Source organism: Pteropus medius, unplaced genomic scaffold, assembly GCF_902729225.1.
Source record: "Pteropus medius unplaced genomic scaffold, Ma_sr-lr_union100, whole genome shotgun sequence".
Lineage (NCBI taxonomy): Eukaryota > Metazoa > Chordata > Mammalia > Chiroptera > Pteropodidae > Pteropus > Pteropus medius.
In genome coordinates, this window is record NW_024342648.1 from 504,156 (window position 1) to 517,049 (window position 12,894).

General features: G+C 57.2%; 1 protein-coding gene across 1 annotated transcript in view; it reads right to left on the minus strand.

Moving 5' to 3' along the window:
- L1CAM (L1 cell adhesion molecule) overlaps window positions 1-11,476 on the minus strand; it is a 27,882-nt gene extending 16,406 nt beyond the window's left edge. Inside the window, exon 1 of the mRNA XM_039867030.1 lies at window positions 11,440-11,476. Coding sequence (XP_039722964.1) covers window positions 11,440-11,476 — 37 coding nt within the window. The remainder of the gene's footprint in view (window positions 1-11,439) is intronic.
- Window positions 11,477-12,894: the final 1,418 nt, after the last annotated feature.

Sequence of the window (12,894 nt, forward strand, 5' to 3'; positions counted from 1 at the left end):
GGGACTATTCCACACGCTGGGGTACAGATGGAGCCACGGCCATGTCTGTGAAGGGGGGGCAGGCTGGGGAAGACTGAAGGGTGACAGACAGGGCGAGAAAGAGGCAGGAGGGAGCAGGAGAGGCTGAGAAGTGGGGCTGGGGGAGGGAATGGAAGACAAAGACGGATGTTGAACCATCACGGTAACCGAGATGGAGAGACCCAGGAACAGGGACCCAGGAAGCATGGAGAGGAAAAGAAGACGTGAAAGGCGTACGTAGGGTGGGAGACAGCCGCAGAAGGCACTAATGAGAAGTAGCCGAGGGATAAGAGGGGCTAGTGGTGCTTCCTCCAGATCCTGGTCCCTGGGGGATGCACCAGGCAAGGGGCGGGGAAGGAGGAGGGGTGATGGACCTGAGTCGGAGGAGGGGCCCTTCTTGGGCTTGGAGGTCAGGCTGGACTGATGGGCAGGGCGGAGAGACAAACAGAGAGCAGAGAAGCCGTGAACCGGCGCCAGAGAGACAAACAAAGCCCACGACTAGGAAGACAACGACAATGACAGAGAGCGGCAGGTCCCTGGCCACTTGTGGCATCGGAGCAGAGATGCGGTTGTAAGACAGGATGAATGAACTGGCTGGCCCTCAGGGAGCAGGTGCGAGTCCCCACAGAGGGGGAGGGCGAAGCACCCAGAGGACCATAGTGGATCCTTCCAAGATCGCCCCTTTGGCGAAGCGAGCAGCCACCTGGCCGGGGGGGGAGATGCCCACCCATCCACAGGCACAACAATGAGTGTCCGTGTGCACGCCCATACGTGCACCCGCTGCATACACCTGCCGTCGTGCTGGGGGAGGCCACAACAAAGGCAGGCTGCTCCTGAGTGTGTCCAGCTGGGATCCCATCCTCCCCTGGGTTCTCACACACCACTCACAGGCTGGCAGAGAGAAAGGGCGTGGCAGGCACCGAGGTGAATGAAGTCGGCAAGGTCAGGCCCACTGGAACCTGCAGGGAAGGGCCCGGTGCGACCCCAGAGGAGCCCTGGCCCCACTGTGCCCCTGGGTCCCCTTCAAACTCCTCTCCTCTGGCCTCTGGCCACTGACTGCAGTGGTGGGAGGCGCTTGGAAGGATCGGAGTTGCATGAGACCTGGGGTGGCTTGCTTTCCTCCCTGAACACACACACACACACACACACACACACACAATACCCTGAAGGGGGAACCTTAGAGGTGCCCCATGTAAAAGCCGATGCACACGTAAGTCCCTGTGCCTCCCACGTCCTGCCGTGAGTCCTCTCTGCCCCTCCCGTCTGAAGGGAATGCACCTGCCTAAGAGAGAAGTAGCAAGACGACTCTCTAGCCCAGTGTCTGTTGAGAACAGCAGTGCTCTGTGACCAGGCAGGCCTGAGTAGGGGCAGGGCTGGGGGCTCAGCACCTCGGGTGTGTAAGATGGTCAGAGTGTGGGTGCCACGTCTACATACTTGTAGGTCTGGGGGTGTACGTGGTGGCACTCATACCTGGGTGGTCTCTTCATTGGGCTGATGGGGGCCCCGGAGCCTGTCAGTGTGCATATGAGTCTGTGGGTGTCAATTATATCCCATGCACTGTGTTTCTTTAAGGCTCCTTCTCGCCCTCCCCACCCCAGGCTGTGGCTGGCGAGTTTCCATGGAGATGGAGCCCAGCTCCCTCCACTGGCAGAGATGGGGGAAGCCTAAAGGAAAGCTTGCTGCAGCCTAATGGGTTATTTAGATAATACATAAAGGAGGCTTCTGGGTGGGAGCCCCCACAGGTACCCGGGTGCCCGGAGTCTCAAAGGACTGCTGTTTCATCCTCTGTGCTCCTGCCTCACCTCTCCCTGAGAGCCCCCCACCCAGAGTACACCCTCAGCCCCCACAAGGCTGAGATCTCCAAGGCAACGACAGCTCACCTGTAAAGGACCATTCTTAAAGGATGAAGAAGGGGCGGGACAGAGGTTAACCCTTTGTGGGAGAGTAAGGAGAACAGTCTGTACTGGCGAAGGAAGAGAGAATCTCACCATCCGTGGCTAGGACAGTTTTTCTCCACCCCCACCCCGGCGTCAGAGTCAGCTGCCCCGTTTTATTGAATAAATGCATGGATAGCATCACACGCCAGGGACTCTCTTAAGCGCTTCTTCACACATCACTCATGTCATCCTTCAAATTGTCCTGAAAAGGATATGCTACCAGTATCCCTATTTTACAGATGCCGAAACTGAGGTTCAGAGAACCAGAGCATCAGATTCAAGGTCAAAGAGTTGGCACTGACGCTCACCAGAGATGGGGTTCTAGACGGGCAGAGGCTTCCTCTGGGGGTCAGCTCACCTCTCAGAGCAGCTTCCCAACGTGTGCACCTGCTGCTGTTCCCAGGTGGCCAGGGGCCTGGACAAGGATGGCCTCCAAGCCATCCTGCTCCCTGGGGAAGGGCCTATTTGCTAGGCAGATGGCAGGCAAATGTTGGGGGCAGGGAGGGAAATCTTGAGAGGAGGACACGCGGAAGTAGGATGTGACCCAAATCGTGCCTCAGCAGAGCAGGAACTACCCTACCCCTCGGCCTTGGGCTTCACACGACGCCCAACCCAAGGGCTCTGTCCAAGGGAAGGCGAATTCCTTTCCCTGTTCAGCTCCGGGACAGCCTGGGCTTCTTCCTCCCCCTCCCGTTATCCAGAATCTTGGGTCGCTTTCTGACCCCTTTCTTAAAACCGAAGGCTCCGGGGCCCCCTCACAAACAGGCTTCGGCTACCTGGAAAGCCCCTCTCTCCAGTCAGGGCTTAGGGACAGTGTCAACTCGCTGTGCAGAAGGGGAAACTGAGGCCCAATGGGGTAGGCGCCAAGACTCCGGCTTCCCAGACCCTTAGAATGCCAGCAGTACAGCCAAGTTTCCCACGTACGGTTGGGGAAACCGACGCCCACGGCCTAAAAGCTGCGCCCCCCTCCACCCACTCTAAACCCTCCCCTCTAACTCTGGAGAGCGAGCTCATGACAAGACCAGAAACCCTCGACCTGAGAAACGAAACTGGCACTATGTGGGGCTTCAGGGTCCAGGCCGGCGGGGCGATGTGCTTCCTGTTCCCATGGGCTGGCAGGGCCTGCCTCTAGGACCCGAGGGGAGAGAAGGCTGCAGAGCAGGCGGGCAGTACAGGGAAGATGCTAAGCAAAGAGGCAAGAGGGAGCCCAGCCGGCAGCAAGAGGCACTGGCCAGCTTGCTGTTCAGACCCGCCAGTCCTGGGATGCCTAGTCCAAGTGGGGAGTGGGCGCCTAGAAACAGCTCAGACCCCTCCAGTCTCCTCCGGTCCCCTCAGGGCTCCCCACTCCCAAAGGGTTAAAGGGCAGAGGGGGCACAGGAAGCCTGGGGGTGGACAATGGAGCCTCTGTCATCTCAGGCATTCCTAAGGCATGAACGAAGGCGGCCAGGGGAGGGGCCAGAGGGCACCCCGCAACCGAAAGCCCCACATCATGCAGCAAGGCATGCCAGCCTCTGTGGCCACCGCCGTCAGCCCTGCCCCTTCCTAGCACAGGCTCAGTTGGGGCATCCAAGGGGACCCATGTGGGCACAGGAGGATCTGTGTGCGCATGCTCTCTCACACACCCATACACACGAGAATGCACACATGCAACCAGATATCTGATCCCCACACATGCAAATAGGAATACTGCAAGCTACACACACGCGCGCGCGCGCGCGCACACACACACACGCCCAAAGCTGCCCCCATACAAACCTCCAGCTCAGCTGTCCTCTCCAATTTGCCTGGCTCTGAATGTTTTAGACCAGAGAGCTGAGAGGAGGGGGCTCCCGGAGATCCACCCCCTCCCTTCAAGCTCCACCATCAGACTGACATCAAGACGAACAGCTCAGAAGACTCCCTTGGCCGACTGCGCAGAGCCCAAGATGCTGTCGCCCTCCTGCTCCACCCAATCCAAGGCCGACACAGCTGTCCTTACTGGGTTTAGGGCCAGAGACTGGCAGAGTGTCAGGACAGTAGCTGAGCGCGCCTTCCTCAGCTCCGTGACTTGAGGGGAACATGGAGGACCCAGGAGAGTTCCTGAGGCCTTGGGTGGGGGGGCGCTGGACAAAGGAAAGCTTCTGGAAAGACCAGCAGTCTGGACCTGACCCCGACCCCCACCCCCACCCCCGCAGAGGAACTCCCCACCCTCCCAGCTCCTCCCTCTCTCCAATCTTTAAGAAGCCACAAAGACCCTGTTGATATCTGAAGAGAAGGCAGGTGGCCTTGCTAAAGGCCACTCCCCAGTCCTCTGGCCGGAGGCCACCAGGCACCCCCTGTCCACTCTCCAGGTCAGACAAGGCCCCCAAGGGAGGTCTGGGCCTAACCCAAAGCCATGGAGCCCAGGGGACGTGTGATGGGTGGCTGCCTCAGCGCACCTCTGTGCTGAGGCTCAGAGTTCAGAGGGGCCATATTTAATTGGGAGCAGGACAGGGGAGAAGTGGTAAGGCAGGAAGGGAGAGGAGCTGGGAGAAGCCAGACAAAAGGGGAAGTGGAGAAATGGAGCCCAGGGCATCCACAGGGAGGGGTGGGGCAGACAGAGGCAGGGAGAGAAGCGGAGGGCGTAGCATCCTTCAAGAGTGAAACCCAATTGAGCAGGAGGGAAAAAGTGATGCATGATGGGGTGGGGGTTGTTCCTTTGAGAGGGAACAGGAAGAGAAGGAAGGTGTCCAGGATGGGCAGGACCTCACCTAGGACCCAAACCCAACCTTCCAATCAGGAGAGGAGGGGACAGGGCAAAGACAACAGCCAGACTGGTACCCTAGAGGGGGGATTCAGACGCCCTGCCTCCCCCATTGTCTGAATCACAGGGTGGGGCGGGGCCCCTGGGACTCCCATGCACAAGGGGCCTGGCGGAGCAGAGCAGTTGGCAGGAATGCCTCTCTCTGCATAGGGCTCCCACCTCTACTCCATTCTCCCTCAGAGCGAGGCCCTCCTAGGCCCAGGACACCCACCCTCCTCCCCGCCAAAGCTCTTTCAGACGTCAGCCCAAGAAGGGGGTCTGGGCAAAGCTTCCATCGCAACTTCGCCATGGCTGTTCTGGAGACTGGGCTACTCTGCAAGTCCACATGTCCCTCACTGCCCAGAAGAGTGTCCGAGAGATGTTCTTTCTAACTGCAGCCATTTAAAGGGGCACCAGGGACTATTTGCCTTGAGAGGGACCTTGGCGATTAATGAGTCCGTGCCCTCATGTGATAGCCAAGAGGGCTGACACTCAAAGCCAGGGAAGGGACTGAGGATCTGGAGTCACTGGGCTAGGGTGTGGCAGGCATGGCACAGGCGGCTGCCTCCTCCACCCTACCCAGCCGGTCTTACCCGTGTCGAGAGGTTGACAGGGGTGCAGCCTGGGGGTCCCTGCCCACTGGAGTAGGCCTCAGACAAGGCCCTTCCTCACTCCCTGCCTCCTTTTCCCCTTCATATAGCCTAAAGTAAAAAAGAAAACCAATGTGTGCCTCCTGAAGATGAAGACGGTGTTGGTCTGGTTCGGTACTGGCTTTTCCATGGGCAGCCATGAGCCAGCCCAAGCGGGCACTTGGCAGTGAGCAACTGCCCAATGAATGACTGCCCAGGGCATGGGCCACTGAGCTCCTGGGCAAGGAGGAGGTCATCACTGCACGGGGGACGGGGGGGCTGTGTGCCCACTGAGTGCTCTGCAGGGGGCTGGGCACTAGGGGTGGAGTCTTTTGGGAGCAGCCTGGAGCAAACCAAGGAGACCGAGGCTGGGGTGTGTTGAGCTAGTTTCTCTCTTAGTTGATCAGATCACCAGCAATTCTTAACTTCTTTTGTTCTTTTCTGTATATTTCAAGTGTACCACAAGATGTACTACCTTTGGGATGGCAGGCAGACATAAGTATGGAAAGAGACTAGGATGCAGCAAAGAGCAATGGCCAGGAGCCAAGGATAGGGGGCCCCAGTCCCAGCCCTGACCCAAGCTTGCCATGGGGCCATAGACGGCTGAGAGGCCCGTAGGTGCACGTACTGGCATTGCACAGGCTGAGCCCGTGGGTGCACATACTGGCGTTGCACAGGCGCTGTGCCAGGTGAGAGGCCGGGCCCCGCTGAGTCTATTGCTTGCAGCGAGAAACTGGTCAGAGGCGAGAGGCCCCAGGCAGGTCCCTGCCCCAGTCAGCCCACAGGAGACAAGAAAGATGGGGCTCGGCAGCAGTTCATGGGAAGAAAAGCTGACTGGATTATTCACTGTCAGGGCCACGTGAGTCAGCAGAGATGGTACCGGGCCGCCCAGAAGCCCCTGCCCTCGGGGTGGAGTTAACCGGAAGCAGGGCACCTACTTGGAGAGGGGGGTGCCAGGCCCTCACTTCTGGGGCTGGGCAGATGGCCCCGGGCCTGCCTCCCGAGGAGAGACAGTGATGGGCGGGCTCCAGATACCCTGTAGGGGGCAGCAGGTTGTACTAGGTGCTCTTCCCAACGCCTGCCAACCAAGAGACGCCCAAAATCTGCCCTAGGAATTGGAGACCCTCCCATAATGGAACAGAGGTGGGAAGACTTGGCAATGGGCGAAAGACCTGTAGTGGGCAGGGGAAACGCCCGAGCCTGAGCATCTTGCTTTCCAGAATCCCTGGCCCTGAGCCACTGAGGCCCTCCCTCCCACGCCTCTACCTGCTGGACCCGCATTCTACAACCGTGCGCACAGGCCCACACCAGTGGGTGCCCAGGCCGACCTCACTGGTTTGCACTCTTTCTTGGCCACAAGAGCCTGCAGAAACTGAGGCTCCAGATGCACCCTGCATTTCTGGGGAGGAACCTCTGGTCTTGTTGAAGACTTGGACGGAAGCTTGGGGAGTCCAGGCTGGGGTTTAGAAAGAAGAGGGAGAACAAAGCCCCCCTTACCTTGGGGCGGAGGGCCTGGCAGAGCCCAGCCCTGTTCCCTCCCCTCCCCCCATTACAGGGGCAGCCTAGCTCCTGACCCTCCCTGCCATGCCGGCCATGCTGATTTTCTGTAGTGGAACAGGGACCTCGACTGGAAATGAGGGGCAGCCATGCCCAGGGCCACACCCCACAGCAGCCGACGCGGGGGGTGGGGGGGGCGGGGAGGGTGTCACCAGGCCGCATCGGGCTCCCTTTCTCATACACGCACACATCCTTAGGGACATGCCAACTTCAGCCCCCGCCTGCCCGCACAAACCCTTCCTGTATGCCCCCGGAGTGTCCCTCCCCAGGTTGGCATTTTGGGCACCGCCCAGGTACCCCTCAGTTGTCGGGCTCCAGCCCAGGCCTCCTTCCCCCTCCCTGCTCCCGTCCCCCAGGGCCCGGATTCTTGTTCCCGGCCTGGGTGGGGCTCTGGACGCCCCGCCTGTGACCGCGGGCCGGGCGGAGCAGCTCTCCCCGTTCTCGCCCCCCAGGGCAGGGGTGGGACTGGGGGCAGGGGGCGTCGCAGCCGCCGCCCAGTCGCGAGGGCCGGCCTGCCAGCCTTACCTGCGCTACGGCCGCCGCTCGGGCTGCCCGCCCAGCCTCCGCGCACGCCGGCCTCGGACCCGCCGCCCGAGTGCGTCTGCGATGCCAATGCTGCTGCTGCTGCGGCGGCGGCGGCGGCGGCGGCGGGGCGGGGGCGGGGCGGGGCGGGCGTGAGCGCAGGGGAGGAGGAGGGGAGAGCAGGGGAGGCGGGGGAGGGGGGAGTGAGATCACCTCCCCGGCCGCCCGCTCCGCCCCGCTGCGCCCTCGCCCCTCGTCCCGGTGGAGCCAGACTGCGGAGCCCGGCCCGGTCTGGGAAGCCCTGGTGGCTCCTCGGGAGCTCAGTGCGACCCGCGCCCGCAACCCCGGAGTCCCTGGCCCGGGAGTCGCTCGCACACGGGCGCCCACGCCCCAGCGAAGGCTCGGGGCAGGAATCGCGGGGCGGGGGTGCTCGTGGGGCTGGGCGGTGGAGACTGGAGTCGGATGGGGAAACATCCCCCCGGGCTCCCTCCCGTCCCTCTAGGGTGTTGGCGAGCTACGGGCACCGACACGCGACGCGATCCCGGACCCCCGGTTTTGACGTGTCCCTGGGCTCTGCTCCGCTACGAGACGCCCCCGCGCTCAGTCTTAGGAGCCGGGTCCAGGAGGGGCGCGCGGGCCTCGATCTCAGCCAGCCAGGGACGCGCAGAGGGCCACGGAGTCCTGCGCAGTCCAGAGCCGGGGGGGCGAGGAGGTTGCGGGGACGGTACCCCTCGAAGTGCCACTCCCGTTTCCCAGATATTCCTTACTCCCTGCCAGCTTTCCCAAGCTGGGCGTCTTATTTCTTTGTCACGGGGATTGGCCCCATCCCGACCTTTCCCGGTGGCCCCACTCTCCCGCAGCCCTGCCCTGGAAGCCGGGTGAAGGAGCTCCTCCCTAGCGCCCCCCTCGGCTTGCGGCGGTCACACAGAGGGCGTAGGAATTCCGGAGTGAGCCGAGCCTGCCGCAGGGCAAGGAAGGCCTAGGGCCCAGATGGCAGATTGCACCCCTGGTGGCCACGGTATTTTTATGGGCATGCCTGTTGCCCAGTGAAGCATTCCCAGGGGCCTCGGCTCAGCCTCTCAAGACCCTTCAAGCCGTGTAGGGGGCCCTGGCATCCTGGCCTGTTGTCCCCATCGCATTTGACCATCTCCATTCCATCTGTTTATCCTGGAAGGGGAGGCTTGAAGTGGCCCCATCTGCCTTCAGGGAGGGTCTGGATGCCATGTTTCTGGGGGTCTTTTAGAAGGAGCACGGATAAAACTAGACGCCTGAGTCAAGGTGGAGGGCCCTTCACAGCCAGCTCCGGCCCACCCTTGGGGCTGCCAGTGGCCAGATGTTTCTTCCAGGTGCCCCGGAGTGGGAGGGCTGGCAGGGCTCTCGTGCTGCTGGTCCATCCCCTTCAGGAGCAATGAGGAGGCTGAGCTGAAGAAGGAGGCCAGGGGGCCCAGAGCTGGCGGCGAAGGGGGTCCTGGGAGCCCAGGAGGGGATATTTTCCATGAGGCACTGAGCTGTGCTCTGCTTCCTGCATGTTCTGATCCGACCTCAGATAGGCCTGGCCTCTCCCCTTTCCAGCCACCTCTGCCTCCACTCGGCCCCCCTGAAGTTTCCAATCCCAACGTCTACAAATCCTTTGTGGAATATAGAAGTTGATCTTGATCACTGCGAAACGGCAGGAGTAAAGTAGGAAGAGACTAGAACCCATTTAGTATGCTCCGCTAACGTACACAACGATGGATTCGGTCTATATTTCTTAGACTAGTACCCATCGCTATTATGACAGTAAACGACATTTATTGAGCCTGTCATCGTTCCAAGCACGTTTCATGGATTAGCACATTTATTTTGTACACCGACCCAGGGAAGTCAATCATCAGCCCACTTGACGGATGAGGAAACAGGTTCAGATGGGCCAAGTGACTTACCCAAGATTACCCAGAAGGCAAATGGCAGAGCTAGGATTCGAACTTGCTTCTGTGTGAATGCGAAGCTCATTCTCTTACTGCCGTTTGCCAAGATGGAGGGGTCAATGAGAGCCAGAACAGGAAGAAGCAAGAACTTCGGGCGGAGCAAGTCCCAGGAGAAGCAGGAGGGCTTGGCTTTGAACAAGAGGTGGACCGTCACTCCACTGTCACGTGCTTGCCGTGGAGGTTGGAGGAGTACTGGACAGACAGCCGGGTCTTGCCTAGCGATACCCCTTCAATGGCAAGTGCTTCTCACAGCTCTCTGTGACCCACCCCTCTCGGGCAGTCAGCTAATTGAGGGTGGCACCCCCAGAGTCCGGCCAGACTCCCCCCCTCCACCCTGCCACTGCCAGACAGCCATGTGATAAGAGGGAAGGAGTCACACAAGCCAGTGCAGCAGAAAGAATGCCAGCAGGCTAGCACGGTGGGCTGACCTATCTTTCTCTATTTGACCCCTTTCTGTCTTTCTGTGTCTTTGTGTCTCAGGTGTATTTCTTGAAACAGTGTATCGGTTGGTTTTGGTTTCATTTGAGCCAGTCTAAAAATCTTTATCTTAAAAAAAAAAAAAAAATCAGCTTGCTGAAGTAGAGAATTACATATAGTGCAACCAGTTCTTTTTCATGTACAGTTCAATGAGTTGATAGTCATGTAACTACCACCAAAATCAAGATATAAACATTTCCATCACCTCCCCTCAAATTCCCTTCATATGCTTCTTTTGCAGTCCACCTCACCACCTCCAGCCCCTGGCCTCCTTGTCCTGCCCCCCCACCCCGCTCCCCCGTCTACCTTCTGTCTTCACTATAATTTATTACAAACGGAATCGTAATCGTGCAGTGTAGTTTTAGAGATTCATCCTTGTCGTCTGTCTGTGTCAGCAGATTTTCCTTTTTATCGCTGAGTAGTATACCATTGTTTGTTTATCTGCACCGCCGTTGAAGGACATCTGGATTGTTTCCAGCTTTGGGCGATGTTAAATATGCTGCTTGAAACATTTACATCGAGGTTTTTGTGTGAGCATCTTTCATTTCTGTAAGGTAGCCACCATAAGGTTTAGCTGATCACGTTGGTGGTAGTTGCTGTATGTTTGGACTTACTTTTGCCCACTTATTAAGTGCTTTCTATTTGCCCCGTTTTCCAAATTTTTCTCCCTCCGCCCTCACTTTTTACCAGTGAAAGTTCTGGGCACGAAGCGGAAATCACTCCAGCCATCTTATACACAAAGGGATTGTGTACAGGCAATGGAAGCATACACAACCATCAGAGGGGCCAGAGGGATATATTCTAGGCGGGATCCACAGGACACCAGCACAGAACTGGCTCTCCAAAGGAGCTGCCACCTGTGCCACCATCAGCGAGGTGGGAGAACAGGCAGCCACCAGTGTAACTGTTGAGTTCAAGAAGACACCATCATAGTCATGAGCCAGGGATCAGCAAGCTGACACCTGGAAGTCATCGCTGCCACAAGAAGCGGAGGCTGGACACTGGACACTGGACACAGGAGCATTGCTGCTGAAGCCCGACACTTCCTTGACCTTGATATTCAGCAGAAAAACAGCTCCACACAGCAGGAAGATGGCCTCCTCTTCCCTCAGCCTTCTGAATCTTGCGAGTGCACCTAATTGGCAAAACCTAATTTGCATCCCAGAGCTGGGCTGCAGCCTGCCTCAGCAGTAAGTACAAAGGCACATTAAAAAGAGGTGTGAGTAAATGCTGAGCCCAAGCTTCTTTGTTCTTGGCCATCTTTTAGATGGATTGAATTGGCTTTCTTGTTTCGTCTTCCCCTCTATTTGTTTAGAGGCTCTGTATAAATTTTTAAAGAATTACTCTAGCTACTTTAACGTGCGTTCTTAACAAAGTCTAAAGTTAATCGATATCTCCGCTCTGGTTGTTTTAAGCTACCGAAAATTCTTAGATGCTCCTCCCTTCAAGAGGTACAGCCTACTTTTCCTCCTTCTGAGTAGGGGCTGGACTTGATGACATACTTCTTCTAGTGAATAGAGCGAAGCAGAAGTGACAGCCAGAGACTTTTGGGAGCAGATCATAAAAGGCACCTCTGCTTTTTCCTTGTTCTCTCTCCTCAGCCGCCATGTTGCGAGGGCCCTCAGCAGTCACCATAGGCTCCTTTGAGGCTTTTCTCATAGGGCCTGGCCGCCTTCTCCTCTGTGCCTCCTTGTGCTATCGCTCTGACATATTCACCAGTGACTCTCAACCTTCCTTTCACCCACAGACATCCCAACTTCTGTCTCTCGACTTTATCTTCAAAGACCTTAGAGAGTTGTTGCGCCTTAGAGAGTCCACGGAATTGCTGACATGTTATAGTCCAAATGTCAGCTCTCTGGGCACGACCTCCGATCTGTTCCTTCCATTCTCCAATATCTTTCCTTCTACCACCCCGCACTTCGACCTCACAGAACTGCCCAGTCCCTTGATCCCTGCACCCAATCTCTCAGATCCCACTTGGCCCTATGGTATATATCTCTTCGACAGGCTCAAATTTCTCCATTAATGGAAGATTCATATAGGAATGAAGGAGACAAAATTGCGTGAGTCAGAGTTCCCCAGAGAAACAGCACCAATAGGATGTGTGTGTGCATCTGTGTATGTGTAAAGAGATTTAGGATAGGAAATCGGCTCATGTGACTGAAGCCTGAGAAGTCCCAAGATCTCCAGTCAGCAAGCTGGAGACCTGGGAGAGCTGGTGGTATGAGTTCTAGCCTAAGGGCAGGAAAAGCCCAACGCCTCAGCTCCAGCAGTGAGGTCAGGCAGGAGAGTTCTCTCTTTGTTCTATTCAGATCTTCAGAGGACTGGATGAGCCCCACCCACATGCGGGAGGGCCATCTGCTTTACTCAGTTTACCGATCCAAATGTTAATCTCATGCAGAACATCCTCACAGACACACCCAGAATGATGTTTGACCAAATGTTTGCGCACCCTATGGCCCAGTCAAGTGGACACATACAAATAATCATCACAACGGTAACCTCGGACGTGTGGACAGGAACCCAAGCAGAATCAAACACTTGAGCTTTGGGGAGTCTGAACCAGGTTTTTAAGCAGCTCTAGGGACCAGGTTTTCTTATTCACAAGCCAAGCTTCTACCCCTGAGCTGTTATTATGGTGACTATGTCACCCTCTCCTCTGTGACTCTCTTCTCTTTATGTCTCTGCTTCTGCCTAATCTTAGTTTCTGCTTCTCCTTGGCTACTAATGTTTCGGGACAATTACACATTACCTTTCTTCCATGTGTCTTTTGGTTTCGGATCTCACTGTACTTTAAGTACCCATGAGAAAGAAGCTTATTGGCCCCAAAACTCATTATCCTTATTTGGGAAGAGCCTTCATCAGGTAACCTGGGTAGGGAACGGACAAATCTATAGACTGGCTGCTCTTGGCCAGATGCTTGCACCTGGTTCAAGCAACCGAGGCCAAGGTTGGAGCAGACCATGTGATATATAGAATAGCCACCTCTTATGGACTAAATTTTGTGTGTCCCCTTAAAATCATGT